At 36.5% G+C, this 26,055-nt stretch overlaps 1 protein-coding gene across 5 annotated transcripts in view; it reads right to left on the bottom strand.

The window, feature by feature from the left end:
* OPA1 (OPA1 mitochondrial dynamin like GTPase) overlaps window positions 1-26,055 on the bottom strand; it is a 99,123-nt gene that overhangs the window by 65,968 nt on the left and 7,100 nt on the right. For 2 of the 5 annotated variants that reach the window (XM_008009552.3, XM_038003073.2), the window contains 7 exons: window positions 16,424-16,742; window positions 15,690-15,786; window positions 14,172-14,279; window positions 13,618-13,671; window positions 12,532-12,599; window positions 5,209-5,319; window positions 16-69 (listed from right to left, as the gene is read on the bottom strand). In XM_008009552.3, the coding sequence (XP_008007743.2) occupies window positions 16-69; window positions 5,209-5,319; window positions 12,532-12,599; window positions 13,618-13,671; window positions 14,172-14,279; window positions 15,690-15,786; window positions 16,424-16,742 (811 nt within the window). Of the gene's footprint in view, window positions 1-15; window positions 70-5,208; window positions 5,320-12,531; window positions 12,600-13,617; window positions 13,672-14,171; window positions 14,280-15,689; window positions 15,787-16,423; window positions 16,743-26,055 lie in introns of those variants that run through there. The other 3 variants (XM_073023755.1, XM_038003074.2, XM_073023756.1) reach the window with 3 other exon arrangements.

The raw sequence follows: 26,055 nt of genomic DNA, 5'->3' as shown, positions 1-26,055 counted from the left end.
AGTCATCACGATTACCTGAGTGTGCAGAAGTTCTTCTTGAAGTTGGTCAATTTTCTCTTTGTCTGACACCTAAATGTTTAAAATAATTTTAGTTGAAGAGAATTAGGTTTATACAGAATGTACAACAAGTTAAATTTTTTTGATAAGTATTGAGAGTTAAAAACAACTGACTTCATACGCATATTTAATCAAAGTAATTTTAAATCAAGTGATTTAAGAAAGTAAAAATATCTGTATTTATCAATATAAATAGTTCACCAAAATTTTATAGAGAAACAAAAACCTTAAAAGGCAATCATTTTCCTGTTGCTATTCTAGTCATTTCTTATGAAAGACTAGTTATAAAAACAAGAGATCAACACATATGGTTACTAAATTCTTCAGAAGCTGTTTTGTACTAAAGCATAGGGACTCAGATATTTGGGGAAATAAAGCACTGATATCCCTCCAGAAATGTGTTTTGAAAAGTCAAATACATGTTACTGTTGACAGCTATTTAAAAAGTTCATTGGTCACAGTGTATCTTATAAGGAAATATTTTTGTATTGTATCCATTTCTGTACCATAAGTAGCGAATTATATAATAAATGCAAAGAACAAGTTGCGCATTTTCAGAGATTTAAGTGGAGCCAAATGCTTGCCTTTAAATTCAGTTCCAAGGAAAGCTCTGCTAACTCATAATACAGAGAATGCATCCATAGCAATGAAGCCAAGAAAAGCAACTAAAATTAATTTGAATATAAAACAAAAATAAAACTCACAGGTACTGTGTAAACTACTTCAAATTGTTATTAATGCTAGTAATTCTAAAATAAAATATTAAAAACAAACAATTTTATTATATAACAGGTTTTAAAGTAGTCACAATACAATTATAAATACAAAATATAATAATCAAATATAATAAAATTGATGTAATTTATGACGAATTCACATAACTGTGCTTTGACTTCTTGGTAAGAGGCAGAAGTTGTCATCCCCAGCCTTTAAAAATAATTGTCTAACTTCTGAAAATCAAAACTTGTAAATACAAACTTAGTTCACAGGAGAAAATAGTTAAATTCATATTCTTCTTCATTTAAATCCTTGTTGATCTTCATTCATTGGTTATTTAAGCAATCACAACACAATATGGCAGCAAATATACATGAAAAAGTTTTAAATGATTTGCTTATTCAGGTAGACATTAATAAGTCTTGTCCACAATATGAAAAGTTAAGATTTTAATTTCTATCTCTAAATACTTTCTCATAATTTTCTTCGATTTTTTATTTCAACAATATAGATAACCCTTGCTAGAAACAAAAGGCACATTTTTTTTTTTTCCTTAAAAGTCTATGCCTAAATAGCTCCAAAAATGATTTGGTAATTAGAAAAAAGATAATGCAAACTTCAATTGCTTTCCCATTCCTGTACAGCAAGCACAGATCTGCTGATAGAAGCTTTTTTTCATTTTGACTGTGTGTGTTTATGTAGGATGGACAAGAATTATTAACAGTCTCCTAAACTGTGAGGAGACAAGCAAGTTGGAGAGGAGTCCACAAACTAAAGAACAGAATCTTGAAAGCCAATGAAGAAATAAATAATTCCACATTATGATCATTTGGCATGCCATCACCCCGTAACAGTGTGGTCATAAAAAATTGTTACGTGGATTTAATTTCCAATTCATTTTAAAAGGTACTTTGATTTACTCTGTTCCATTAAATATTTACCCAACTGTAGCTAAATTAGTATGAAATGTATAAACTGTATTAGTATAAATTGTTTTAGTTTTAAATGTAAATACTGACTTCAGGCAATATATCCTGAATTATTATAGAAAATCCAACATTACTTGACATCTGGGGCAATAACTTAAAAACTAATACAATTAAACAAAAAAGTTAGGATGTTTAGTATAAGCCATGGACTATAAAAGGTTAATTTAATTTGGTAAAATAAAAAGGTTATATAAAAAATTAAAATGACATAAGGTTAGTAGAATATTAAAAATATAATTTCTATGCTAGATTAGTAGTATTTAATGATCACAACTGTTAAGATGTTTATAAATTTAAATTTTAGGAGTATTTAAATGTATCATTTGCCTTTCTGGTACAATGAATAACTCACGCATGGTTTACCAGCATGTTTCCTCTCTGCTTAGTTTAAGGGAACATCATAATTAATCACAATGTTATATTAAAAGACAGCTGGCCAGGCACGGTGGCTCACGCCTGTAATCCCAGTACTTTGGGAGGCCGAGGGCCAATCACCTGAGGTTGGGAGTTTGAGATCAGTCTGACCAACATGAAGAAACCCCCGTCTCTACTAAAAATACAAAATTAGCCCAATGTGGTGGCGCACGCCTGTAATCCCAGCTACTTGGGAGGCTGAGGCAGGAGAATTGCTTGAACCCGGGAGGCAGAGGTCACAGTGAGCTGAGATTGTGCCACTGCACTACAGCCTGAGCAACAAGAGCAAAACTCCGTCCCAAAAAAAATAAAGTAAAATAAAAGACAACTGGTGGTAAAGTAAAAAATCAGACCTAATATTTCCTAGGAAACAAGATAAAAACGTTTAGATTTATAAAACAAACATTTAAGATTGATAAGATGATAATTTTTATATATTTTCTTAAGAGAATAACACAAGCTATTTTCAATCTGTCACTCTAGGTCTTAACTAGCAAATGGGGTATATTTTATTTTGATGTTATTTACTGATAAAATTCATCGATTTACAACAAGAGCAAGTTCATGTCCTGTTGTTCAATATATTGTTTGCATCATGAAATAAATTTAAAACTCACCCTGACAGAAATGGGTATCAATGGTCTTGAAACCAGAGCTTTTCTACAATTCCAGGGCTATGAAACTGATGGAGAAAGAGCGGAATCCTCCGCAGAAACAAGCTAAAGCTGAAAGAGAAAAACCTTTACTAGCTCCTCACAAAACCAAGCCTAATTTAAAAATTTCAAGTATTTCTTCCTATTAAGCCATTGAGGCCACTCTGAAATTCTGAAATACATATATAAAAAGGTCATTGTAAAAATTTCTATGTATGTGAACATGTCCATAGGAGGCAAAACTACCAATGGTAGTTTTAATCTTCTGTCTCTGCTTGAGTTCTTTTGCTCAGAAGATACAGGGAAAATTTCTTAGTTCCTACTAATAAGATACCCAAAATGAAGATCTACTTAGACTTTCAAGAAGATAAGGGAGAAAAAACAATTAAAAAACAACAAAAAGTACTGTGGTTTTGTGCATCAAGTAAACCTCACATGCCTGGAATGATAAAAATCTCGTGAATCAGGAGTTTGATCATTATGGCAGTGAAGAACTGAAAAGTCATCTCTGTAGTAACTACAGGGGGAAAGGAGTGGAGGATACTGTAAGGTAACAGTCTTTCGGAGAGTAAGAGGGATAATTTCACTATAAAAGAGCATAAATTGTTTTTAAAGTCCCATTTTCTTCCCCTCAAGGTAACTACAATGTGGGCAGGAACAGGCCCTGTTTGCTGCTCTACTCAGGGTAAAACGTCTTGCCAGTCTCTAATTTACAAATGGGGAAAGGGAGGTATAAAAGGGTTAAACAGATAACCCAATAAATATTAGAAAGACGAATAACATCTCTAAGCCCAAATAAAGGCTAGTAAAGGAGGCTTAAAATGAACATTAGCTTTCAGCAATGTAGAAAATGAATCAGTATTCATTATGGACATCTCTTGATTTGTCAGATTCAAAAGCTCATCATTAATCTTAAGTCATATCTTAGAATGTTAAATAGCAGGCCTATGGGACACATTTCAAGTTGTCTTACGAAAAAAACTTAAGAACAACATGTAACTACAGCTACATTCTTATTTCTAAGTAACATATAAGAACATACTTGCTCCTCTCCCTTCTTTCTGTAACGAAACTAAAGTATGGGTGGCTCAGCCTAAGCATCTAATTTGTCAGGCTATTTAAATGATATATTCACAGTATACAGAACAGGGATTGTTAAAGTACCGTTCAAAATAAGTCTTCCTTGGCTTAACACAGCTACTTTAATTTAACCAGGTAGGAAACCCACTTCTTTTCTTTTTCTACCTATGTTTTTGCTCACCAAAGCTAAATGTATATAGGACTTGATTCCACAGCCATGGAATTGAGAAAAGCCAGGAAGTGATGCTGAAAAAATAAATGAAACTATGGTGAATACTCTGAAGTCCTACCCACCACCAAATGAGATAAGGTTAGCCAGCAAAATTACTGCACTAAATCATTATGTATAATATTGGTTGATTTAAATAGCAGAATGTACAAGAATTATATGACTGAATCTTTGTTCCTGACCAGGGTTTGTATATAACTTCAAAACTTTTCTGATCTAATAAGATGTATCATAATTAGCTGATTTCAAGATCTGAGAGTATAATTTTAAACTCATTACACATATTTCACTTTGACCTAAAAGTCTCTTCCAAACATGAACTTTGGGATCTACATGGTGGGATTACCTAACCATCAAAATAATATTTTTATGGACCTGCTGATTGCACCAAAAGCCACATACTGATATAGACTTACGCTTTTATTAGAACTTGTTCTTTAGCAACCAGGATGATATCAAATTTCCAGTGTTCAAACCTTCAGTGGTCCAAGGTGAAAATTTATTTGTGCTGACTTTGATTAACGTGAAAAATGTATGCAATGAGTTTGTCAAAGTGTATAAGAACTACGTGCTTTTGCCTAAAAGTTAAGTCAAAATAACTTTCTTCTATAAGAACATGAATGTTCCCTATCCATACACTTTAGCTAAAACAAATAAATAAATGTTATTCTTTAGTGTAAACTGGTCATCTACAGCAATCCTTTTCACTTTAGAAATAAAAACTTGGGGAGCAAGTAGGTAGGTAAGATGCCTACAAACTTAGGGTGACTCAATAACTGGACCACATAAAAAGCAATTCCTAATTTTGTTCTAAATATAAATACAGGAACCCTACAGATAACCTAATTTTCAGAAACTAAAACTCCTCTGCTTGAATTTGTTACTTTTGGCTTTTCCTATACTACCCACTCGAGAGAAGTTCCATATTTATGACATATCTTTTGTATTTTTACTTTGTCAAATTAATTTCTTGTATTTGGAATCCATGAATGGATTAAGGCGACATGATCTTGGCAGAAATGGCTGATTAGTGTGAATGTATCGGTAGCCCCCTTAAACCATCCATCACCTTGCGCTTCTGTTGGGCATAGCTCGTGCCATATTGGCCAGCGGCTCTGCGCACTTCCTCTTCATGCTCTTGAATTTGTTGTTGTAAGAGAATGAGCTCACCAAGCAGACCCTGCCATGAGTTCACAATGAGGAGAAGAGGAAATCGGGGAGGAGAACAATGTTAAACCAAAGGGCGCAACAAAGGAACAGATGTAAGATAGGGAGGGATGGTTAACTTAAAACAGAAATGGAAACTCATTTAGAGCTGTCATACCCTTGGGCTCTGTACTGCATTTCCATTTTCCTCCTCAGTAAATTAGATGTCTCAGAAAAATAAAACAGCCCAGTTTAAAAAGTGAAAAGGAAAGTGCAATACTAAGTGCTAAATGAAATGAGCCAGATATACACCAAATATAGACAAAAATACAGATTTTTTTTTTTTTTAACAGTGTTGATCTTACTGGTCAAAATTTTCTAATTCTCAACCATGATTCTCTCAGGATTGATTGAAGATCATACTAGCTTACCTAATTATTATTATTCTTATGTAAATATTTTTTTCTTGATATTTCACTGATTCAAGTAAAGGTCCCTAGAAACAGGTTTCCAGCATCAAGTTAATCAAGGTTTTACATTAAGTCATATATTCCATGTGCCTCTGCATACCTTTGATTAAAATTTAGGGTTCTTTATTTAAATTAAAAGATAATGTTTCAGGTTCTGTTTTGATTTCATATATAACATCAAATAACTAGTCTGACCGAATTTTTACTTTTTTATGAGCTGTTCTGATGACATTAAATAGAAACAGCCTGTGAGAATACAGCCAAGCATATACAAATTACTAAACAAAAGTGCTATAAAAGAACACAATTAAGATATGGAGACAACATAGTTATTATGAAAATTTGAAATGAAAACAAAACAGAGTTTGGACCTAAGCACAAAAAATCACCCTTTCTATTTCTGAAATTCGTTCCATTTTATAATTATAAAATAGTATATTGACACAATTTTTAATACAGCATATTCATATGTGGCATACTAAAATACACATCATTTCCTACATAGCTTAATCGCTGGCCTATTAGATAACTGACCTCAAAAAATGTGGAGGAAAGACAACCAAGATTTGACAATGTTACAAGCCTAATGTTTTCTTAATTAGAAATCCTAAAAAAAGTAAAGTTCTAATGAATGAGGTAACCATTTGTTTAAGAACAGCGTTCTGGGAAAACAATCGACTCAATTTTTACCCAAGTTACACAAATAAAAAGAGGAAAATGGGTATTTATTAAGATATTCTAAAGTAGGACTTCTAAATAGTTTCAGAGTTAAAAAAAAAAATGACTGCCCAAAATATTTAATTTTATATAATTATAAAATGTCTTATAAAGTGTCTTAAAATCTGGATATAATTTGGAGAACTTTTATTCTGTTTGTTAGTTTTGATACATTAGGCTGTGATCATTGCCAATATTAGACAATAAATGAAACTGGTTGATTTACTATAAATCAAAGGATAAAACTAGTTGATTTCTTCCACATGACAATTGAAATTCAGTATCTGTTTCCAGATACAAAAGTATAAAATATAGTTATACAAAGACACGTCTTTAAATAAATCAGTTTTATGATCATTAACAAATCTATCAAAGACAATGCTAACTACTACCCTCATCATTCTCATAATTTTTACCTTAAAAAAATTGCTTTATCAAGCAGAAAGAAGAGTAACCTGATTTATTTTCATTCATTTGGTCATTTATCATAATCCTTTATTCAAATCATCCAAGTTTCAAATTTCTCAAACAATTCCCTTTAAAGAAGGCTTTCGATGTTGGTTTATACAGTAGTGTACCTGCTGTACTTACATACCACTAGTATTTTCATTTATAAAATCCCAAAGCAGTGAGAAAATATTCCACATTTCTTTCTTTTTTAACACTAGTCAAGTGCAATAGTGAGAAGGGGGCAAAGAGTAGAACAAAGAGTTCAATCTGTAACTGACTGTGATTAATCGCAATAACTCATTCCCTTTGGATCAGCCACATTCCACATTTCCTACTCACGTCTATGAGGCACACAGTGCTTTTTTATTTATAGCTTAAAAATTCCTCTTGAATTCACTGCTTATGTATATACACAACTGCATGGTAAATACTCCAATCATCTATTAGATTTCAAGAAAATGCTCTAGGGACATGTCACTTTCCTTCCACGCCTGTTACTGAAGCACTATTATGTAAAGATACTTGAAATTAACTGAAATTGACCTTCTGAAAAAGTAGGAAGAAAACAAGAATTAGACATAGAAAAGCTATTTACATGATACTACAATTATACGAAGGTTATCCGTCTTTGATTTTGTGCACCAGTCTTACCCTAAATACCAAGTGATAGCCACACAGCCTCTAAGCTAAGGCCACGTGGAACAGGAAGAGGAAGAAATTTGTGCACCTACTGTGCAAGATACACTCCTCAGATGTAGAAACCACATTTTTCAACACATGTTTTCCCAAGCTTAGCAATTTTTCTTTCAAGAAATGGCACAAAAATACTTTTTAAAATAATACATATCATATATAAAATACAGTATTATTTATAAATAACAATAAATAATCATTAACAATCAAAGATGATGTAGTCTCTTAATGTCTCCTGACTCCTGGCTGTTGTCAGTTTGACACTGCAGATCTCAATCTCTCATCTCTCTTTTTTTAATCTCCATCTCTGAGTCAGCTTCCTCATCTCAGTCTCATTTCACATCTCAGTCTCATTTCACGTACAATGTTCTGGGTTTTTTTTAGTTATAACATCAGATCAAGAAAATCAGTAATAACTCTAGAAACCAAATATCAAATGAAAATACTGTGCTAACCTAAAAGTTAATGAGTTTGGTAGAGAAGATTTTAAGTAATCTTGAAATACTATACTATGGTCTGAATTTTTGTCCCCCACAATTTCATATGTTGAAACCTAACCTCACAAATGTGATAGTATTGAGAGGTGGGGCATTTGGGAGGTGATGAGGTCATGAGGTTTCTGGAGTTACTGGCCTTACAAAAAAAGGCCAGAGCTGCCTAGCCCTTTTTGCTATGTGAGGATATAGGGAGAAGGCATCATCTATGAAGCCAAGGGTCCTCAGAAGACATCAAATCTGCCAGTGCCTTGAACTTGGATTTCCAGTTACTACATTATTTGTTGCGTAAGAAATCCCAGAAAAGCAAATCCTATTTAAGCCACACTGCTTAATTACAATTCAGAATATCAAGTACATGAACTACTTTTACAGCCTTGTTCTCCTCAATGGTTGCCAAATATGAAGGCCAGGGAGAATGTGCAGGTAATCAGAGCAAAAAATTGAGGGGACCAAATTTTGTTGGCATCAGCCAGATTTATTTACTTTAATCAGCCTCTACCGAGTTAAACCAATCAACTGGTTTTACTAAGACGCAACACTATCCCAGGTGCTCTGAGAAAAAGATTTAGTAACAGAAATGGCCGACTAAATGGTAAGAATGTAAGCAAAAGTAAATAGTGTTTCATATGGCAAGTGTTTTAAACACTAAGAAGAGTATAATTAATGGAGCTATGAAGGTTATGGAAGGCTTCATAAAGTGACAATTGAGCTGTGCTACAAGGATGAGTGAAAACTAAACATGCAGGAAAAAAGAAAAGACACACTTCATCTGCGGAGGTAAAACATAAACCATAAAATTAAGAATCGGAGGGCCGGGTGGCTCACGCCTGTAATCCCAACACTTTGGGAGGCCGAGGCGGGCGGATCATGAGGTCAGGAGATCAAGACCATCCTGGCCAACCTGGTGAAACCCTGTCTCTACTAAAAATATAAAAATTAGCCAGGTGTGGTGGCGGGAGCCTGTGATCCCAGCTACTCGGCAGGCTGAGGCAGGAGAATCACTTGAACCTGGGAGGCGGAGGTTGCAGTGAGCCAAGATCGCACCACTGTACTCCAACCTGGGCGACAGAGCGAGACTCTGTCTCAAAAAAAAAAAAAAAAAAAAAAAAGAGAGTAATATGCTGCAAGAAAGAACATTAATGTATTATCATTTAATAATTATACTTAAAACAATACTACTACTTTTCATGATTTGGGCCATGTAAAAGTCCTTCAAATATTTTCTACAAATTATAAATGTGCTTGTTGCCTTCCAAATGGCCGTATTCCTTACTTCTGTGAGATGCTTATAACCAATCAGAAACATAGAACAAAAGCACAGAAAATAACATGTCACATTTTGCAAATCAATTTCACTGGAACAAAATAATCTTACAGAATCTAAAAAAGGGAATAAACTAGTGGTCTTGTCACCTGTATATATGATGACTGATATACAGAAATCTGCTGACTCCCAAATTGAATTAGCCCACCAATTCTCTAAAGTAGACAGCACTTCAATTTGTCTTCAGGTAGTTCTGAAGGTCTCCAAGTCTCAATAATATTCAGTTCACATCAAGGGCTATGTCTCTTTTCCTCCAGCGGACATACGTTTTCAAATTTTTGATTAACAAGAAGCATTTATTTAGAGGTGGTTTTAACATATGTCAATCATACCTCAAGATAGTAGGGCGAGGTTAAAAATGGTTGGTTTTACTATTTGTTTAAATGTTTCATTAATCAAATCACATCAGAACTTCTGATTAACATGACATAAACAATTCATTAGTGTCCACAAACTGAATGGATATAAATCCAGGCCAAACCAAAGAAACTTGATAATTCATTAGCCTGTGCAGCAGCATTATGTGGAAATCTATGCTTTCTGTAGACTTTTTGAAGACTGGTATTATAACTTTCCAGGACACCTAAAACTCCAGTAGTAACCCTAGGCTGGGAATCACAGGTTATCGGTTCATCATGTTGTTTACTTGGTCTGACTGAAGTCAAACTATCTGTGCTCCCCTCAGCTCCCCATCACTTTCACTTCAGTTGACTTTGAATGGTCCTAACTGTTCTGCCCTTTGCCAGCACTTCTCCAGATGTGTTTTCCTACTAGAAAGGACAACTCTTTTCTTTAGTTCTAGTTGTAGAAATATTTTTCAATTATTATTACTTTTTTAAAAAGCTGATTCACATATACTTTTACATTTCTAGTAGAAGTCTGGCCAGAAACTCTGTTACAAACCTGACCACCATTAAACTAATACTTGACTGCTTCAAACTCTAACTAGTATTTTAAATCTGGGGCTTTCAGACCTCAGACTGAACCAGTTAAAAAAGTATTCAGCTAAAGCCTGGCCACCCTACCACCTCTGATTATTGCCCACATTTTCAAACTTGATGTCAGAGTGATTTCAAAAAGGGTACTGCTAAGCTAAGGTCTCTCTTTGCATGCTTACATTCAACCATTAATTTGCACACAAGTCTCAAAATCAGTCAGTTTATCTGCATCTTAGCTGAGTGACTCATCATTCTCAAGCATCACAAGTAACAGCCAAACTTTGCAAACACAATGCTGCATATTATTAATAACAGAATTTGAAACCATCAGTTAGGGCTTGAGATACATTTTTGGATAGTAAATTTTTATAGTAGCATTTGCTATAATTTGACTTAACCAGTAATGAAAGTAGCTTAATTACAACTCTAGATTCAGTAGGTATAACAAATAGTTGAAAAAAAAAATTGCTAAGTCTTTAATGGGCAAAATAAGTACCACAAATTGAGAAAAAGTCAAAAGGAAATAATTTACAAGGACATTTATTGTCAAACAAGCAAATTAAAACAAGCAAAGAGTAAATTAGAACATAATGTAATAAATTTAATTCCATGTCTATTGTATAAAATAAAATCTGTAAATATAATTAAATTTCCGAAAATAATTATCTGGCTTCTTTTCTATTGCAGAGCTTCTGTTCAATTACTGATTATTCATTTAAGACCTTAGTAGGGTTTTAAGAGAATTATCTGAGTCAGGCCCTTAAACAGGTTTTTCATTCACCAAAGTGATCCTAGGCCATATCAGAGAGAAAACTGACATACAGACCTCGCCATTACCAATTTGGCAAACAGAAATCTTGTCACTCAAAGAACCACACTACCATACCTGTAACAAAGGCTCCTTCTCCCCATTAGATTAGATCTTCTCTCCACATTAAATTTAATCGCCTTAAGGGCTAAGGCCTTCACTCAAAATAAGCCACAAATATTAAGCTAATTTCTATTTATTTTTTTTTCCCCAGTAGCAAGAACAATCAAGAGTGTCCTTTGGTTAAAATAATGTCAATGCAAAAGAGTGTCAAAAAAGATCAAATCAAAAGACAAATACATGTACATACATTTTGACAGACATTTTTCTCCGAAAGATAAAATTAAAAGGCAAAAGAAAAACATCTTTTGAAATATAATTAAAATTTGGAATATAATGTAAAAAGTTCAAAGTTAAAGAACAAGGAAAGAGATGAAAACCTATTTATAGAAATTATTTCTTCTTCCTGCTTCCAAAATAAACATAAAATTATTTCCTCGATGTATTAAAACAATAACCTCCAATATAAAAATTACACATTCCATATTTAATGTTAAAACATTCATACAATATTTTTTCTATAAATCTATTTATCTAGGTATTATGTAGAAAAAAACTTTCAAGGAATCAGTTATTTTACCAATTCCAAAAGGATGAAAAAAGTGGAGACTCAGAAAACATCAGGTAAATACATGAGCACTATAAATACAGAGCAAAGCATGTTATTCTGCCTCAGCAATTCTCCTAGAACTTTCATATGGATTTTGTTAATGAATATGTATTGAAAATAACACACCGTAAATAACCCCATACATAACTTTGTTAACTATCAATATTGGGGAATTGATTTATTTCCTAATAACCCACTTCCTATTCCCTTTATAGTTTCCCCAAAGTGAAATCTAGTCCCTATAAGATGTTCCATGAACCAAAGGGTTCTGTTGGTAAATAATTCGGGAAAACACTGTATGCTTTGACTTCTTGGAAATTCACAATGTGCATGAGTGTATTACAGTCTGAGAAGTCCTAGGGAAAGAAAAGAAGTCTGCTTGCTTTGTCTAAACGAGCCTTTCTCCCCCCACACACTTAACAACAAAACTCTTTCTTGGGGACAACCCTTGAAACTAATGTTTCACAGAACATATGTGAAGGAAATGGGCTTCTCAATTATATTTCCAGAACTGCCCCGTAATACCTTGTACTTTGCACCAAGGTTAGTAACAATACCTCTATTTGGATGCTTTTGAATTTGCTCCTCAGATGTTATCATTTTAAAATCTTCTGAAGAAGTAAAAACTTTAAAAAATCTTTCAAGACTACCTACGTGAACAATTCTCTTTTACACTTACCTTTCTAAAATGCTTGTCACTTTCAGATCCATGATCTGTTGCTCTAAACGCCGTTTCTCCTGGTGAACCTTAAAGATAAATACGCAACCCTTTACATTCTCCAGTGATGTCAACAGCCTAAGCTGAATCTCACATTACATTGAGTCAATGAAAAGGTGAATGGATTTTTAGAGCAACTCAGGTTCAAAGAATCAAATCGCCTTTATTCTTATTTTAAGGAACATGACTGACAACCTGTGCAGAAAATAAAGAAGTACTAACTATAGCAATCACAGCATATGTTTAACCTAACAATTAAAAATATATAACTGAAAATTACAATAAAAAATAAGACAATCTTTAGTAAGGATTATTTTACATGAGAGTACTTACAGTTCAGCCACATACCACTGGCAATACAGACCATGTATAGTACGAAAACAATTATTTTTTCTTTTTTTTTTTTTTTTTTGAGGCAGAGTCTCCCTTTGTCCCCCAGGCTGGAGTGCAGTGGCGCAATCTCTGCTCACTGCAACCTCCACCTCCCAGGTTCAAGCGATTCTCCTGCCTCAGCCTCCCAAGTAGCTAGGACTACAGGTGCGTGCCACCACGCCCGGCTAATTTTTTGTATTTTTAGTAGAGATGAGGTTCCACCGTATTGGCCAGGATGGTGTCAATCTCCTGACGTCATGATCCGCCTGCCTTGGCCTCCCAAAATGCTGGGATTACAGGCATGAGCCACCGCACCCGGCCGGAAAACAAATTTAAATGTCAACCACGACAGGGCAGATGAGACAAACTAAAATTACTTTTCATTTCAATTATCAAAAACAATTAGATCTATTTCAAGAAAATATTTTTGCTACGTAAATTTTCTTTTAACAGCTTTTATCATACACATACATATTTAAGAATTTTAGTTTTATCACAAAATAATTATTTTATTATTTCCACCTAAAGGATAAAGAGTTTGCCTAATATAGTTCTGGGGTTTTAAAATTCAGCATAAGCAGTATTATAAATTTGGTCTGCAATTTTATTTGCAACTAGTTTATTAGAAGCATTTAAAAGGCATGTTAAGGTCAGCAAAAATGTCTGTTTACACACCTAACAAGAGAAGTAGGTCAGAAGCTCCTATGACTTCACTAACCAATTTGTGACCTGTGAAAAACCAGCAAAAGGGGAAATACAAATGTAAAATTTAACAGAAATGAGCAAACAAAGATGTCTGAGATCTCAGATTTCATATTACAATAGGGCAATAATTGGGCAAATATGCCAGGATTAAACTTAATAAATGCTACTCATTATGCTCTATCATAGTTAAATTTATTTAAAAACCACCAAATTGGTCCAACCACTTATGAAAAGCAAATACATAGGAAGTCTCATCTACTTGTCAAGAACAAGTGATATTTTTTTCCCCCTCACTAAAAGCCAAGTATGTTTAAGTGCTTATGAATTGCCATTTTACTGGGCTAAACAAAAATTAAAACCATTGCATAACAAAATTTTGTGTTTATCTTTTTTTTAAAAAGTCCTGTTTTTCATTGGTACTAAATATTTTAGTTTAAAAAAAAATGAGAATAAACAAATAATCCATGTATTTTTCCTCCATGGTTCTTAAAATTTTAAATTGGATCAAACAGCTCCTTCCTTACCTGAGGTAAAAAAGTCCTTCAGTAAGTTGAGGCTTTCAACAATCTTGTCAAAGTCTGGTGCTAACTTTACAAGGTCTTCTGAATTAGGAAGGGCTTTTCTAATTTTCTCTGGAAAAGATCAAAACATATAGAGTGTGAAACAAAGAAAATATGTCAGATACCATTCTTATAAAGGGCTAACGTAGTAACTTGTTTAACCCTCCTGACAAGCCTACAAAACAGCTACTATTATCAACCCCACTTACAGATGAGAAACTAAGGTCCACAGCAAGGAAGTGGAGGAGCCTGGGTTCCAGCCCAGGCAGTCTAGCTCCAGAATATAGGCTCTCAGTCACTATGCTGTGGTACTGGCAAATACATCAAGTTGAAAGCTCTCCTCGTTAATCCCAGAAGAACAATTTGAAAGTGTGCTTTTTTTGCAAATACATTCGTCAACATAGAACAGTTTTATCTTTATAAATTCTGTGAATAAGTGCAAGTAAAAATTCCACCTCCACATACACCTAAACTAAGAAATCTGACAAAATTTAAAAAAAAATTTGATGATAATATATTTCTTAAAGATCACCATGAATTACTGGCAATCGTAGCTATCCAATACACTTTTTTCTCATCCACCTATTGAGAAAGGGAGAGCAGTGGCCAACTAAGAAAAGAAATTACTCTGGATACTAACAGACTTTTAAATAACTTGGCTACAAAAAGTAGAGATAACCACGGTATCTATTCAAAAGGAGCTAGTTAGGTGGGTCACAATAAATATGCTCTGGGCAACATTACATAACGCAGACAATGATATTATTAACAGAAAGGCTACTTGGCAGCATGGAAATGCTGACAAAATATGTTAAGTAGCAAAGGACAAAATACCAAAGTGTATATTCACCATGATTACATAATTTTTAAAAAGGGAACTAAAATTTTATTCTGTAGTAGTGTTTATGAAAAGAAAAAAATTAAAAGAAAAAAATTCAAGCCAGGCATAGTGACTCAGGCTTGTAATCTCAGCACTTTGGGAGGCTAGGTGAGAGCCTTGAGCTAAGGAATTTGAGACTAGCCTGGGCAACACAGCGAGACCCCATCTCTACAAGAAATTAAAAAATGAGTCAGGCATGGTGGCACACGCATGTAGTGCCGGCTACTTGGGAGGCTGAGTCGGAAGGAGGGCTTGAGCCCAGTTCAGGGCTGCAGTGAGTTATGACTGCAAGACCGTACTTCAGCCTGACTGACAGAGTGAGACCGTCTCAATCAATCCATAAGTTAAAAAGATACTAATCACATATAGTAAGTATAATTAAAAGAAAATGCTCCAAATGGTTAGTGGCAGCTGTGGCAAAGTGATGGACTACTGGGTATTTCTTTTGTCCAGATTTTTTCATTGATATTATATTACATATATCATTAAAATAAAACTGTGATATATATTAGGTTCATAAATTAAGAAACTATCTCAATACAACTACTTCTCTTTCCTCAAGAGATGACCAAAAAAAGTATTTTAATGTTCATGATACAAACCAAAATCGATATACTCATCAATTTCCCACACAATGTCAGGCACAATCCATTTATATTCACTAAGGTCCGGTATCATATCTTTCCACTGATCAAAAGTCTAAAAGATAAGAAAAGTGTGTCAATCAGATGCTCTGCTGCCAAATAAACATGTAAAGAAAAATTATTTAATTAAAACACATTAATCTACTAAGAACAATGTATTATGTTCAAAACTTTTAAGAAACAAATTTAAGTGGCCTCAGCAAACAAGCACATAAAACATGTAAACACTCCTCTGTTAAATATGGAAAATGTAAAAATTCAGAATATATTTCTATTTCAAACAGGTTTCATAATTTTGCTCTAAACAGTACTGTGGGGTAGAAGGAAGACAGACTGGGAGACAGGACGCCTTGCTTCTGGTCCCAGAGCTGCCAAGAAGGGCTTATGTGAGAATGTCACCTGACTTTCGCATCTGTGCTACTAAACGTCAAAGCTCACAATCAAACCTAGGTGTTCCTACTCCCAGCCCTGCGCTCCTTCCACTAGGCCATTTTAATTTCCTATAATTATAGGTAAGATTCTAAAGGCATCTTCCTATTAGCATCATTAAAACAATCTAGTCCATGGCAGAGACACAAAATAAATGTTTAAACACCCAATTGTATTCCACTACACAAAAGAAAAATGATTTATGCTATAGAAACTTAATCATGATACAATAATTGGAAAACCAGTAGGAATGTTAAGTTCACCTTTTTGGCTGTGTAGCCACCCCCAACAGCAGATCCTAGTATGAGATAGCGAAGTTTTAAGAGTCTCGTAGCTAATCTTGCTGGCCAAAAATTCCTGCGAGGCTGGTAGCCATATTTAATTGGAGAGAATTTCAGTTTACGTAAAGGAAGGTTTGTCAGAGAAGAGAACTGCTGAAATGATGTCCTTAATTGAGGTCGTTGAAGCTTTAATGTAGGATGATGTGAATGATAAATACTTCGTGAAACCAGATGCAGTTTTTGTAGTGGTAAACTTCCTTTTATTCCAGAGCTGTGTTTCACTAAAGACTGGCAGACCTCACTGAAAGAAAAATGAATATGGAAGAATGATCAGATAGGGTAACAGTACAAAGGAAACCACATGAAAAGAGCAATATACTAAAGGAAACACACACGCTCCCATACATGACTAACCACATTGTCACACAATAGTTCACATTCACTAGCCATTGACTATGTGCCAGACATGGTTACAGCACGCGCTATCTCATTTAATCCTGCCAATAATTCTATGTAGAAAGTACTAGTATTATCTGCATTTTATGAGGAAAACGTGGTGCAAAGACTTAAATAACTTGCCCAAAGTCACACTGACATAAGAAATAAAGGCAGGATTCAAACCAAAGCAGTGGGACTCCACTCTAATATGTGGGCTATGATCCTGGTCTCAGGAATTGAAACCGAAGAAAGAAAAGACAGGGACTTATTTTATTAACTACTATTCACTGTAAGTAAAAGTCAAAACAAAAAAATGCTTGCAAACTTTTGCTTTCAAAAACAAAATTTCTAGCAGTTTAGAACACCTTCATCTATGTCTCCTGATCCTGACAGCACAGGGGTGGAAATTAAGGAAGTTAATCAATCCCAACTCAAGCACCTGGATCCCCAGAAAAATGAAAGTAGCAAAAAAGCTCCAAAGAGAACAGAATTTAAATGTACACGTTCACTGTAGAGCTCCACCCTCTTCTTCCTGAAGAGAATGAAAGGTCACCAACAACCATATCTTAACATACGCTCACAGTTGCATACATAGTTGTTAGCTTACTATTAGTTGCTTACTAATAATCAGGGCCAGTCTTGCTTCTAAGTAGTTAAAAAATATTAATTCCTTTAATTACATGGGACTGGAAACTTCTTAAGAAAAAGGAAGCTGGGCGTGGTGGCTCACACCTGTAATCCCAGCACTTTGGGAGGCCAAGGCAGGTGGATCATCTGAGGTCAGGAGTTTGAGAACAACCTGGACATGGTGAAACTCCGTCTCTACTAAAAATACAAAAATTAGCTGGGTGTGCCTGTAATCCTAACTACTCAGGAGCCTGAGGCAGGAGAATTGCTTGAATCCAGGAGGCGGAGGTTGCAGTGAGCTGAGATGGCACCACTGCACTCCAGCTTGGGCAACAGAGTGAGACTCCATCTTCAAAAAAAAAAAAAAAAAAAAAAAGAATCAAGGAAAACAGAAGCAATGTTGTAAGGAATGGTATGGGGAAAGCGGTATCTCTTGTGTTCTTATACATACCACACATTACACTAGCTGTTTTCACTACAGTGTAACTATATAAGTATTAAGTCTCAGAAGCACCCAGTAAGGTCAGTACCCTTATTTTACAATTTTTTGTTTAAGTATTGTTAAAGCAAACTAAATATGGCCTGAGAGGGACTCCATACTTCTATATTTGAGTCCTAGTGGACGAACCATAACCTAGTAATAGGCAGACAAAACTGAAAACCTAACTGAGTAGTATACATCTGCAATAATAGCTGAGTGTCGGTCAATCCCAGTGGCCATACTTCAAGCACTAATAGACTGCTGTGTTCAAACGGCATTCAATTCTGGAGGCTGCCTGATCTGCAAAGTGTTTCTTTCCTTTGCTCAATTAAACTCCATCAAAGTTAACTTGTCTGAAGTTTTCTTTTAACAGATCTGGTGTCAGAAGTGGGGTTTGAAGAAAAACTCCGGCAACCCCCAGGGACACCAGGTGGCCACGTGAGGTGCTTGCTGAGCCCACTGCACTCACTGGTCTCTAGACTGTAAGTGGAGGTCGTGGGTGAGTTCTCTCTCAGATTCCGAGCGCCACTAGCTTGTGTTTTGAGCTCTCTGAGTTTACTTGAGCAATATTTAGCCTGGACTGGATCCAAGATCAAATTGGATTGGATAATTAACTGGATTGGATTAAGTTAGAGGCCTCAGACCTCTCATAGGTACCTTATTTAATAATGGGATCGTCTCAATCCAAGGAGTCTGGGACTCCACCTTCGGGGACTCCAGCTAATTTTATGTATAAAAATTATGGGCCCAGAATGTGTGCATTTTTAGAAAAAAAGGGTTAACCTCACTAAAGAAAACTTAGAATCAAGATGACCACAATGGAGAAGTTTTAATTTGGATAAAATTGTTTGCAAAGCATACTAGAAAAAGGGGAATCAAAGCCCCCACAAATATAGTGGGATGTATTCTTTCATGGATATGCAAAGGCCTCTAAAAGACTAAGTGAATCAAAAATTGCCTTCTTAAAAGATTCTTTGCAAAAAGCAAATGAAAAGCTTAAGCAATAGACCAAGGAGATGAAGAAAGAGGACTGTACTCTGACTGACCTAACCTCGATTGTTCCTTCTCTTTGTCCGTCTCTACCCACATATTCTGAGTCCACTAATCTTTTTGTTAAATTACACTTTTACCCTGAAGATGATTTGAAAAAAAAAGGAAGTTAGAGAGACGCCTTACAAAGTGAGACCTTCTGATCAGTCAGGCCTCACCTGCTGTAACTACTTTCACTCCATAGTCTAAAGCTGACCTTAGCCCCATTGTGAAGGACTTCCCTAGTCCAAGGGAAAAGCCTCAAAAATTTACTGAGGAATTTAGAATGCTAATAGCAGCTTACGATCCAGGACTTCCTGAATTTACCAATTTATTCACATGATATTGGGGGCTGGTGAAGGTCGGAAATGGATGGCAGCAGCAGAACGGGACAAACCTGAGGAGGATGATATTAGAGGCCCCTCCAAGAGCTCCTCACGAGAAGGACCAAAAGTACCTAGAAAAACTGCTGAAAATCTTTTCATTCAGTTCCTAAAATTTTTCCACAAAAAATTGGTCCATCATACAATCTTGTAAGCAAACAAACAAACAAAACAAAAAAGGAGGAACCAGTTTCAGGTTACAGAACTCACTTATTGTTTGTGAAGCATTGTGAACTCAAAGTATAGCAAGAAGTATTCCCTGCAGGGGCTGAAACAGCATTAACTGCTTTATTTATAAATGGACTCCAGTAGCAGTTTAATTAAAAAACATAAATTGCAATGGGAAGTTAGAGATGTGACTGAATTGGTGGCCTTAGCTGAACTTCTTTTTTTTTTTTTGAGACGGAGTCTCGCTCTGTCGCCCAGGCTGGAGTACAGTGGCCGGATCTCAGCTCACTGCAAGCTCCGCCTCCCGGGTTCACCCCATTCTCCTGCCTCAGCCTCCCGAGTAGCTGGGACCACAGGCGCCGCCACCTCGCCCGGCTAATTTTTTCGTATTTGTAGTAGAGTCCGGGTTTCACCGTGTTAGCCAGGATGGTCCTGATCTCCTGACCTCGTGATCTGCCCACCTCGGCCTCCCAAAGTGCTGCGATTACAGGTGTGAGCCATCGTGCCCAGCCTAGCCGAACATTTTGAGAGGACTCTAGGGCAAGAAAAAACTCAAAAGGCTAACAAGCTTATGCCCCTTCAATTAGAACAGTTACAGGGACCGGGACCAAAGGGACCATCTTGTCCTCATTTTAAATCACAATCAAGAGGTCCTGGAACAAGAAGTTATTTACCCCAAGATGTCTGCCTGTATTGCAAACAACCGGGGCTGGAAAAGCGATTGTCCGCCGATAAACCTCCCTCCAGGCCGAACTGTTTGACCACTAGAGGGAGCCCAGGAGACCTTAGTCCTCCTGACAATAATCAACTTTAAGGAGGCTCCAAGGGACTCTGGTGGATTGCTCCCCGTAATACCTGTAAAGGAACATGAGGAAACAGAGGTTAAAAGAAATAGGGAGTCGTGTACAGTCCTCATGGATACCAGGGCTACTCTAGCTACCATAAATCCCACTTTAATAAGCCAACAAATCCGAAACGAGCAAAAAGGTCATTTCTGTGGTAGGGATTTCAAACCCAGTTGGAAGAGGCCCCCATATCTGAACCCATCCAAGTAACTCTGGGCCCCATTTCAGAAAACCACACTTTTTTACTGTGTGATACTGCTCCAGTAAACTTGTTAGGGCAAGATTTACTTTCAAAGCTAAAAGGGCACATAAAATTTTCCTCAGAAAGAGAAATAATCTTAAGAGTTTCCTGATTCTCCTGAACCAGAATTGTTATGCTGTTTACAGGCAGAAATTGGTAAGATTGAAACTCAAGCCTGTAATATCCCTGATCTTTTGAAAACACCTAAATGTTTATGGGCCTCTTCCCCAACTGATATAGGAAGAATTAAAAGTGTAGAACCTATAAAAGTACAAATAGATCATTCTTAACCTTTGCCTAATTACCCCAATATCCACTTAAACCTGAAGCAATTCAAGGGCTCTCACCAATTGTAGAAGATTTAATTAAACAAGGACTCATAATTCCATGTACTAGCCCCTGTAACACTCCAATCCTACCAGTTAAAAAACCAAATAGATGAGGCTGGAGATTTGTACCAGATTTATAGGCAATAAATAAAATTGTAATGCCAAGATTTTCTATAGTCCCAAATCCTAATATTTTATAACCTAATGTACCCACTGATTCCAAGTTGTCCACCGTACTAGATCTTGGCTCAGCCTTCTTGAGCATTCCATAAAGAAAGTCAGTATTTGTTGGCCTTTACTTGGAAAAGATCAGCAATACCCCGGAATGTAATACCACAAGGGTTTACTGAAGCCCCTTCATATTTTCCCCAGGCACTGCATCAGGACCTAATGACACTATCGTTTCCTCAACATTCTACTCTCATTCAGTATGTAGATGACTTATTGTTATGCTCTCCTATTAAGGAGTGCTCGGCAACTGACTCCGTTTACCTTTTACAGCAACTTGGATATAAAGGTCACAAGGCTTCAACGGAAAAACTTCAATTTTCTTTGCTTTTCTTTCTTTCTTTGTTTTCTTTTTTTCCTTTTTTTTTTTTTTTTTGAGGAGTTTCGCTCTTGTTGCCCAGGCTGGAGTGCAATGGTGCAATCTTGGCTCACCTCAACCTCTACCTCCTGGGTTCAAGCGATTCTCCTGCCTCCACCTCCCAAGTAGCTGGGATTACAGGCATGTGCCACCACACCTGGCTAACTAAGTTTGTATTTTTAGTAGAGACAAGGTTTCTCCATGTTGGTCAGGCTGCCCTTGAACTCCCGACCTCAGGTGATCTGCCCGCCTCAGCCTCCCAAAGTGCTGGGATAACAGACGTGAGCCACCACGCCCGGCCAAAACTTCAATTTTCAAAAGAAAAAGTCCACTATTTGGGACATGACTTGGCTGCTGAAGGGATTTCCCTCTCACCTGAGAGGATAAAAACTTTTTAAAGTTTTCCTCAACCTGCAACCAAAAGACAAAAGCATTTCTTAGGCTTGCAGGATATTGCAGATCCTGGGTTCCAAATTCTTTCCTAAATAGTTTCACCACTGTATGAGCTCACTAAAAATGCTGTACCAGAGCCTTTATTTTGGGAAGATCGTCATAAGCAGACTTTTAGCCAAATGAAGTTGGCCTTACAACAGCCCCCCAGATTTAGGACTTCCAAATTACACTAAACCTTTCACTTTGTTTGTTCATGAGTGTTACCATCAGGCATTAGGAGTCCTTACTCATGAACACGGTGCTAAACATAGGACCACTGCATACGACAGCCTGCAATTAGGCCCAGTCTCTAAGGCATATGCTAATTGTTTAAAAGCAGTAGCCACAGCCACGAAGCTGGTAGAAGCTTCATCAGATCTGGTTTCACAAAATGAACTTAATTTGCAAGTCCCAGACGCTGTGGAAAGTCTATTAAATTCCAATCAAACCCAGAATTTTTCAGCAAGTAGACTAACATCTTATGAATTACTTCTCCTATCTCCTAATCTTCATCTAAAAGGCTGTAATCTACTTAACCCAGACACTCTGTTATCTCTGCCTGAAGACGGTGAAGACCACAATTGTCTAAGTGTAGTGTCAGAAATAGTGGTCCTTCGTGTTGATATACAAGATACGCCACTGGATAATCCTGAAATTACTAGTTTTTGTTGATGGGTCCTATGACAAAAAATCAGGAAAAAAAAAAAAAATCAGGCAGGATATGCTATTACTACCAAAAATGAGTTAATAGAGAAGGGAACTCTTAATTCAAGTCAGCCCAACCTGTAGAGCTTTCTGCCCTTACCTGAACATGTCATATAGCTAAGGACAAGTCAGTAAAAATTTATGGAAAGTAGATACGCTTTTGGAGTAGTACGTGATTTTGGCACGATATGGAAACTACGAAGGTTTCTCACCTCTAGTGAGATCCCCATCAATGATGGACTCCAAACAGATGAGCTCCTTTCTGCTATCCCGTTATGAATGCAGATTGCTGTTATTAAGATTGAAGCTCATACTTGTAGAAATGAACCCAAATATCAGGGAAATGCTTTAGCAGATTTTTATGCTAAATCAGTTAGTGCTGAAACCATCAAGATATGCAATCTGAATGAACTCCATAAGATTAAGCCAAATTCCTTATGATGACCTAATGAACAGCGCAATGCATCTGATTTGGAAAAAAAAAATTGGTATCTAAAAGGATGTAACTTTAACGTGAAGGGAGGACTCACAGAGGGCCCAGACGGCCACCTGGTCCTCCTTGAATCTTCCATTACTGAAAGCTCTGTACCCCACAGCTCATCATGGAACAGACAAAATGATCCAAATTATGAAAAAGTACTGGTGGGGTGACTGTTCCAAAATTGCTAAAATGGTTTATAATCAATGTTTGACTTGTCAAACTCATAATCCTGGAAAAACTTGAGGTAGTATACTTCCCCCACCTGATGGACCATTTGAACATTTACAGATAGACTTCACTCAGTTACCACCCTCAATGAGGTATCAGTATGTTCTTGTAATAGTTTGCATGTTTTCTGCCTGGATAAAGGCCTTCCTATGTAGGAAAGCTGATGCTGTGACCACAGCTAAGAAATTATCAACAAAATGTTTTTCCTTTATGGGGGATCCCTCTAAAAATCTCCAGTGATAGAGGAACTCATTTTACAGGGTAAGTTATAAAGCAGTTAAATAAGGTGTTACTGACACAGTGGCATTACCATTGTCCTTATAACCCTCAGTCTTTCGGAAAGGTTGAAAGAGAAATGGCATCTGAAAACTGAAACTGGCCAAGTTAACTAAATCTATTGAGTTGCCTTGGCCAAAGGTACTACCTTTTGTCTTTAATGGCAATCAGATTCACTCCTGTTGGAAAATATAAATTGACTCCTTATGAAATAGTCACTGGGAGGCCCATGTCCCTAATAGCATCTCATGCTTCTCCTGCTCTCTTAAACTCTGATATGACTAAATACTGCAAGGTTTTAATGTATTATGCCAAAGTATACTTCCACCAGGTAAAGGAAGCGTTTTGACATCCACCAACTGAGGACAATCAACTCCATGGTCTGGAACCTGGAGACTGGGCCTTCTGGAAATGACATCAGAGGAAGATCACTCTTGAACCTCGTTGGATGGGACCATACCAAGTTCTTCTCACTACCCAGAGTGCAGTGACGCTTCAGGGCTTTGAACCATGGGTCCACATCTCACAGGTCAAAAGGGTCCCTTCAGACTCCTGGAACTGTACACGTGTTGGAGACTTTAAGGAAAAGCTGACCAGGGAAATCTCTCCCCAGAAGCAGACAGCGTCCTAGTTGCAGTAGCTCTCTCAAGATCACGGATTAAGACTTCTCTGCCACCATGAAAGCCTCATGTGTTTTTCTGTTTTCCTCATTTTTTGCCCTAATCCTTTCCTTTTCCCTACATAAAAATCCATGGGACCATAGTCAGTGGATGGCTTCAGCTCAAGCTTACGCTCTAGGGTAATTATTGCGTTTGTGGGCTAACTCCAAAAAATAAGGAAACGATTCCATGGGTGCCAGTACCCCTCCACATTTCCCAGTGAGTCACCCTGAAACTCCAAGGGAAGAATGGAAAGCTATTCTTGATACTCTAAACATCACTAGTACTTGCTTTCCTACACTCACTAAAAACAATACTCTTTTTCAATTGATAAGTCGATCACACTAAATATAAAAAACCAATCTAAGTGATGTCTGCAAAATGTATACTGGGCTTGCAGGCATCACACACTCAAGATCTGGGAATTACTTATGCTAGTACGAAATATTGCTTGTATAATGTAACCAGATTAAATCCAGTCGTGTCTCTTTTTACTAGATGTGGTTATACACCCTTACAACACACTATAAAGGGGCCACAGAAAAGTAAATTTCCTACTGGATGATATTCAGGAGCTACACAGATTTATGGTTGAACAAACCTGAATGATCCCTGCTCAAATACAACTAGGTGGCCCCCTTTTCCAACCCCTGAGGGTCTATATTGGGTCTGTGGAGAATCTGCATATTCTGTTCTGCCTCCTTGCTGGCCTGCTCCTGCCTTTCCAATTGCTTCCCCTGAAAATTCTCATGATAGCTCTTATAATTGGAGGCCAAAATGATCAAAAAATGAAATTAGCACTAGCCTCGAAATAGACAAGGATAAGCTAGTTTCTACTGGGGAAAGATTCCAGTGGGGTTCCTGGAGGTTTACTCTTGGTGGTAGTGAAGTACTGTTTGTACGGAATTCAAAGCTAATTTGTGTATTGGGAAAAATCTTGGATTTTGTAGCCAGTCAGATCTCCCAGGGTTTCAGATGGGTAGAAGCTACTCTCAGAAAGGGACATGACAACATACATAGTCAACAAAAACACTTAATGTTAGATCATACAGTCTTAGATCTTCTTTTTGCTCAAGCTGGAGGCCTATGTTATACGGTGTTTAACAAAACTGAATTTTGTACTTATCTCTCCCCTGATTCTGTTACTACAGAAAGCTTAATTAAAAAGGTGGCTGATACTGCTGTTTCCTTAGACACTGCCACCAAGTACATTAAAGGAATCTCTCAAGAGAAAGGAACCCATGATATGTTTATAGGAGCTACTAACAGTTGGTTTGCAGGCATCCTAAGTGATGAATGGCAAACTTGGGTTTTCCAAGGGTTTCTAATCTTTATATTTCTTCTAGTAGGTTTCCATGTTATAACTTGTATTACCACTGTAACAATGAAAACGATTACCTCTTTAAGTCAAGCTACTTTACAGCGCACTATGATCCTTAAGCACTATCATACTCCAAATGAAGACTCTGACCAATTAGATCCTAATGCTGCTGAACTGCTTATATTGTCTGAACCTTAACTTGGCTAATTTGGTTCAGTTCATTTCTTAAGAACTTAAAGAGTACACCTTAGCATTTTGATGGTATCCTCTTGACAGTCATAAGAATAGTCCCCTTGGCGCACTGTATACCCTCAAGTCTTAAATGTTTTGTATGCAGCTATACATTGACAGTGGAACGGTCTTGCTCCAACTGGATCAGCAAGAA

The sequence above is a fragment of the Chlorocebus sabaeus genome, chromosome 15 (assembly GCF_047675955.1).
Source record: "Chlorocebus sabaeus isolate Y175 chromosome 15, mChlSab1.0.hap1, whole genome shotgun sequence".
Classification (NCBI taxonomy): Eukaryota; Metazoa; Chordata; class Mammalia; order Primates; family Cercopithecidae; genus Chlorocebus; species Chlorocebus sabaeus.
This window is presented reverse-complemented; position numbering and strand designations above follow the sequence as displayed.